At 54.4% G+C, this 6584-nt stretch overlaps 1 protein-coding gene across 1 annotated transcript; it reads left to right on the top strand.

Annotated features, from left to right (window-relative positions):
• The first annotated feature begins 4239 nt into the window (after positions 1-4239).
• On the top strand, positions 4240-5820 carry LOC130458612 (phosphatidylinositol N-acetylglucosaminyltransferase subunit Y-like). The gene has a single exon (XM_056825053.1). The coding sequence runs from the start codon at positions 4605-4607 to the stop codon at positions 4854-4856; it is 252 nt and encodes an 83-aa protein (XP_056681031.1). The 5' UTR covers positions 4240-4604; the 3' UTR covers positions 4857-5820.
• Positions 5821-6584: the final 764 nt, after the last annotated feature.

Genomic DNA, 6584 nt, shown 5'->3' with positions numbered 1-6584 from the left:
ACTCCACTGAGTGCCTTTAGAATGTACCAAGTAACTGCCCTCTACACTCCTTATGTGAATCAATACAACCATAAAATTTAAGTTATAAACCTAGCTGGCTTGGCCAAGTGAAATATTCTAATAGGATTGAAGGGGTTTTAGGGAAGAAACATTGAAGGAACATATCAATATTTGGAGTTTCTTAAACAAGGAAAGGGAAGGTAAAAAGGGAAAGGCAGAGATCTCAATTCTTTTATACTCCAAATAGACACACTCTGTGACCTGCTCTATACTAAACCCTAAGTTATATGAAGGCCAATCAAAGAGGGGACCAGGATCTTACAGTCTCGGGGAGCCAAACAGCAATGCCAGGTGAAATGTCCACAGATGGGAATTCTCCAAGTTGAAGTCAGCTCCTCCATCCCTGAGCAGCAGATGCCTGAGGAATAAGTGCTCACCACAGCCAAAGAAAGGTATTCCCAGGCTAGTATCCTGGTCAATGAGCTTCTGGAAGATGCAGCCACCCATCTCTCTCTCCTTTCCCCTCCAGGTCTAGAGTAACAGGTTTTTCTAACTGAATCCCAGGGATTCTCAGTCAACCAGGCTCCGAAGGTTCCAGCCTCGTGTCCCTGTCCTAAGCCTTACTTGCCTATTGCAACACTAGCCCTTAGGGCTCTGGGGCCTTAGAACCAATACAAAGCATTGACTCTAAGAGCATAAGTAAAGGTTTTAGAGAAGGAAAAAAAGAAATAAAGAGCGTAAGCAGACTAGGGGAGCAGGGAGTGCTTGACCTGGCAGACTTATGAATGAGGGAAGAACTTATGGCCAAACAAGGCATAGAGAGCCTTACAGGATACAAAGGAGATCTTTTGAATACTTGAAATTGGAGCGGCTGTGCACAAACAAAAGTAGTGCAAGCAAGCTTAGAAGAGAAACAACGAAATGGAAGAGAATCTGTAGCGAATGTCTCTAATGGAAGCCCCATTTCTCAAGTATAGAGAAGGGAATCTAACATCTGAGAACACAAGTCACACCCCTTGATGGAAGGCCAAGTGAGCAGGCCATTCTCCGGTGAAGAAAGTAAAGCTCTCGGCAGTCAGGAAAGGATGTAGGAGTAGAGAAAGCCCAAGGAAGCCGCCTCTGAGGCACCCCACACACACCCGTAAGATTGACTGAGGTGGCGAGAAAGGAAAGTGATGGGTGTGGCAGGGGAAGTGGGACAGCAGGGCCGCCCACCCTTTGGGTAGAGCTGGGAACCCTCCAACCATTCTGGAGAGCCCCTTGAAGCCACCAGCGGGCCTGCCTTTGACCCAGTGATGCCACTCCTGGTTCTGTGTCCCAGTGCGATGCAGAGATGGGCGGTGGCTGCTTTTTGGGGTGGCACAAAGGTGGAAGCGGGGGATTTCTGTGGCTGAGTCAAGGGCTCAGCAATCACGTGACACTGCGGCGCCCTGGAACGAGGAAGAGAGAAGTTCAGAAAACAGGCAGAGTCACAAAATGTAAAATAAATAATTTTGGCTACACCAAATTAAAAGTTTTTGTACAAACAAAACCAATATAACTAAAATCAGAAGGAAAGCAACAAATTGGGAAACAATCTTCATAAAAACCTCTGACAAAGGTTTAATTACTCATATTTATAATGAGCTAAATCAACTGTACAAAAAATCAAGCCATTCTCCAATTGATAAATGGGCAAGGGACATGAACAGGCAGTTCTCAGATAAAGAAATCAAAACTATTAATAAGCACATGAAAAAGTGCTCTAAATCTCTTATAATCAGAGAGATGCAAATCAAAACAACTCTGAGGTATCACCTCACACCTAGCAGATTGGCTAATGTAGCAGTCCACCCCTAGCTATGGGCAAGGGGAACAGTCAGTCTTGAGCATGCTCAGTATTGCTCATGGCTGGGAAAGCCTCTGACCCTTGACCCCAGCTTCCCACAGGTTAGGCGGGAACACAGGTTTCTTTGTGCTCACCTGGTTAAGAGAAACCACACCTATACCTTGTCATTAACCAATGAGAATCATCCCTATGTACTGTGTATATTTGCATATCAAAGATTATATTTAGCCCAGCAAGCTCCGCCTCTCTCTCTCTCTTTCAGGAGCTGATGGCTGTCCTGGCAGGAACTTGGCCTCTGGCCAAGCTCCATCTTTAAATCTTCTCTATCTCTCTTTCATCTCTCCGACCTGTGTGGTAATAAATGTGGATCTCTGGACTGGTAAAAGCCTTCGAAGTGGTCCTTTGATCAGAGCTTGGCTGTGACTTATGGATAATTAATAAAGACTCACTCCTGCCACCTCATATCTCTAATTCGACTCCGTCATCCCCCTCGTGGTATTTAAATTTTCTATCCTGTCTCTATCTTCCTACCTTAAAGCTTCTCTCCCCTCTGAGGAAGCTTTAGCTAACATGACAGCTATGGAAAGTAATGAATGCTGATGGGGCAAAGTTGGAACATTAATGCATTGCTGGTGGAGTTGTGAATTGATCCAACCATTCTGGGGGGCAATTTGGAACTATGCCCAAAGGGCACTAAAAGACTGTCTGCCCTTTGATCCAGCCATAGCACTGTTGGGTTTGTACCCCAAAGAGATAATAAGGAAAAAGACTTGTACAAGAATATTCATAGCTGCGCTCTTTGTGGTGGCCAAGAACTGGAAAACGAGGGGATGCCCTTTGGGGAATGACTGAACAAACTGTGGTATCTGTTGGTGATGGAACACTATTGTGCTAAAAGGAATAATAAAGTGGAGGAATTCCATGGAGACTGGAACAACCTCCAGGAAGTGATGCAGAGCGAGAGGAGCAGAACCAGGAGAACATTGTACACAGAGACTGATACATTGTGGTACAATCGAAGGTGATGGACTTCTCCATTGGTGTCAATGCAATGTCCCTAAACAATCTGCAGGGATCTAGGAGAAAAAACACTATCCACAAGCAGAGGACAAACTGTGGGAGTAAAAACACCGATGAAAAGCAACTGCTTGACTACAGAGGTGGAGGGGATACGACTGAGGAGAGACTCTAAATGAACACTCTAATGCAAATTCCAACAACAGGGAAATGGGTTCTAATCAAGATCACATGTGACACCCAGTGGAATTGCGCCGTGGGCTGTGGGAGAAGTGGGGGGGGGGGGGAAGAAAAGAAAATGATCTTTGTTTCCAATGAATAATGTTTGGAAATGACCAAATAAAATTTTAAAAAAGAAAAGAAAAAAAGAAAACGGGCAGACTTGGGTGAACTGAGGCAGAGTGAAGATCCCTGGACTCAAGCAGGGCCGGGCAGTGCAAGGAGGAGGGACACTCGGGAGGCTGGCGATGGGCGGGGTCAGGCCGAAGCCTGCCTTTCTTCCCGAGTATGATCAGCGGCTCCCCTCAGGGGAAAGACCTTCCCAAATGGGGGTGGGGGGGGTGTAGATGGGAGTCTGGGAGGGAAGCAGCCTTGGCAGAGCCGAGATCCTCCGATGCCCTCCCCTTCCAACTGGCACCAATGCACTGCGGGGGGGGAGGGGGGGGGCGGTGAACGGATCTAACCCTGCTGGAGGGCGCTTTGGAACCAAAAGGCCGGCCGGAGCCCGGCTGGGTTGGGACCGCAGAGAGGCCGCAGGGGGGGCCGAAGCGGATATCGCGGCTGCGGGGCTCTGTGCGGCCGAAATGGGGACGTAGCGAAGGGGCTACAGAGAGACTCCGGGAAGCGCAGACGAGTGGGAGGCCGAGGGCCCAGCCGACTCTCCGCGGGGGACGGGCCGCACAAGTCCCCGAGTGGGAACGGGAAGGAGCGGTTTGAGGCTCCGAGAAGCCCGGACAGCCTGGTAGGAACCGGCCGAGTCCAGGGACGGATCGCGGCTCGGCCTGGGAAGCCAGCCGGGAAGAGACGAAGCTCCTTCGAGGCCCTCGGAACGCGACGGGAGAGCCCGACGGAAGTGGGGGCGCCCTAAAGCCGCCGCCTCCTCAAGCTCGGGATCCGGAAACTTGGCCCGGGGTCGAGCCGGGCTCCGGCGGCCAGACGCCGCCCTGGGGGGCCAGCAGGGTGCACGGGCCCGGCCAGCCTCCGGCCTATCTGCGCCTCCAAGTCCCATCGGGGCGGCCACCGGCGCGGCCAGACCCTGCGGCATTGGGCCCAGCAGAGGGGGGGCTCGTTCCGCCTGGAGGCCGCACCGAGTCACCGGACACCAGCGAGCGGGCGGCCGGCCGCGAGGCTATAGGCGAGAAGCTCCCAGCCGGCCGCCGGCCCGGGCTTAATGTGAGGGCGGCGAATCAGGCGCCCTGCGGGGGGCTCGTTTGCTTTGCCGAACCCGGAACCGTGCAGGCCCCCTCGGGGCTGTGGGCCGGCTAAACCACCCCTCCGGGAGTCCAGAAGCGCGGTGAAAGGGCGCCACCCTTGGGAGACGGGGGTGGAGGGGAGGGAGGGCCGACTGGGCGGCGGAGCTGCGGCAGCGCCGAGGAGGAGGAGGAGGAGCAGCTGGCATCGCGGGGGCGGGGCCTCGCAGCGGAGGGCGGGGGAGGGGGAGCGCCAGGCCTCGCCTCGGCGCGGCCCGGGGGTGGGCCGGCTTCTGGGAGGAGCGGCCCGGGAAGCCGCTGCTCCTCCCTCCTCGGCGCAGGCAGCTCGGATGGTGCAGGCGGGGAGGGAGGCCGAGGCGCGGGGCCCAGCCGCGAGCCCGACGATGCTGCTGTCGCTGCCCACGCTCACCGTGCTGGTGCCGCTCATCTCTCTGGGCGGCCTCATCTACTCGGCCTCGGTGGAGGACGACTTCCCGCACGGCTGCACCAGCACGAGCAGCCTGTGCTTCTACAGCCTGCTGCTGCCCGTCCTGCTGCCGGTCTGCGTCATCCTCTACCTGTGGACCTGGACGCAGAACTAGCGCGCCGGGCTCCGGGAATGGGCCCGAGAGCGGGGCTGCCCTTCCCCGGCCAGGTGAGGATGGGGCGCGGCGGCCCCCCTGGAGAAGCGAGAGCCGCCCGGCAAAGAGCGTGCGGAGGGGCCGGAGCGGGTTGCTCTGGGCAGAACGAAGCCCTTCAGGGTTCAGCCCGCGGGGCTCCCCGGCTCTGAGCAGCCACTGCTGGGGTCGCAGCTCCGCCGCTCCCCGGGAGCGTGCGGGCAGCCTTTCGGCCCTTTTCGGACGGGGCTGTGGCTAAGTTTCTCGTCCTGGGATTTGGGGAAATCGAGGCCGAGCAGCCCTGTGCCTCGGGGCTGGGTTGCCGGCTGTCAGGGAGGCACTGCAGGGTGCCAAGGCCCAGCTCCCGGCCTGCGGAGGTTCGTTTGCTCCCTGGCAGAAGTTAGCGACGTCCTTGCCCCCCCCCCCAACCCGGGAGTCTGCCCTGAGGCAGAGGCAAATGGAGGGATCCCACTGGAGGGCCTGCTTACTCCGAGGCCACCTTGGAGCCCCAGACCCCGGGCAGACAGAGCTGACACCAAGCGCATTCGGGCCTCGGGGGCGCAGCGGACTGAGACTGCAGGAGTAAAATCCCCCACCGGGACTCCTTTCTCATGGATTAAGCTGGGGTTTGGGGGAAGCATCACCTGTGCATGCGGGCTGGCGGGCGGAGGATTCATGTTCTCGATGTTGTCTATTGTGAACTGCCTGATATTGCTCTGGGCTTGAGGGACAACTTTGCCCTGCCCTGGGCTGGAAGGGCGGAGCGGTCAGGTGCAGCTCTGGGGGGGGTCCTTGGAAAGCTAGTGAAGGCGCTGCTCCACCATCCCTGGAGTTGCTCCAAAGCAGCATGAGCTCCGTGTGCTTTCGGTGGGTACGAATGGCTTGGAATATTGAGGGGATGGCCTGTGTGTGACAGGACCCTTGTAAGATTAAAAGGAATGTCCAGTAACTCCACGTGTTCTCTTTTATAAGATCTATTCATAGTCACTTGAAGCAGAGGAAAGAGAAATTTTCCAACAGCCTGGGGGTGGGGGGAGAAGGAGGGGGCGAGGCTACAGAAACTGCATCTCCAAAAGGTAAGGCTGGAAGGGAGGACGAAGTGGGATTCGGGAAACGGAGTCCTGGAGTACAAAATTCTAATCACACGATCCCCCCTGTGATTCCAATGGACACCAAGCATGTAGAAGTTGCCCAGATTGTACATGCCTAGTTCCCCCAGGCAATCAGTACACATAGCCAACTTATAACTCTAAAGATCTTCAACTAGAGGTACTTACAATATACTTTCTAAAGGAAAAAGTGGGACTAAAGGGAAATAAAGGAGAAAAAGAACAAAACCAAGGTTAGGCGCATTGACAAAAAGCCAAAGGTCCCCTTTGTATAAGAGTGTACATTCAACATAAATGCATTCAACCCCATGCAGTTCACATCACCACATCCCAAAGTCCAGGCTGGATCTTCTGGTGCAGCCTGCGGTCCCTGCAGGCATCTTCATGGCACCTTCTCCAAACAGTTCACTTTCTGGATTCCAGGAGGGAGCAAATTTCTTATCCTAAAATTACTCTCAAAAGAATTTAAACTTGGCAATCTAACAATACACCTGGGTTCCTTTTCCCCACTATACGCTTTCCCTTCTGAGCAGCCAAGTTTCCCACCTGTTAGACCACAAATGCAGCTATCAGCCCTTTGCAAGAGTGGGGGCTTTTAGTGGAG

The sequence above is a fragment of the Monodelphis domestica genome, chromosome 1 (assembly GCF_027887165.1).
Source record: "Monodelphis domestica isolate mMonDom1 chromosome 1, mMonDom1.pri, whole genome shotgun sequence".
Lineage (NCBI taxonomy): Eukaryota > Metazoa > Chordata > Mammalia > Didelphimorphia > Didelphidae > Monodelphis > Monodelphis domestica.
This window is presented reverse-complemented; position numbering and strand designations above follow the sequence as displayed.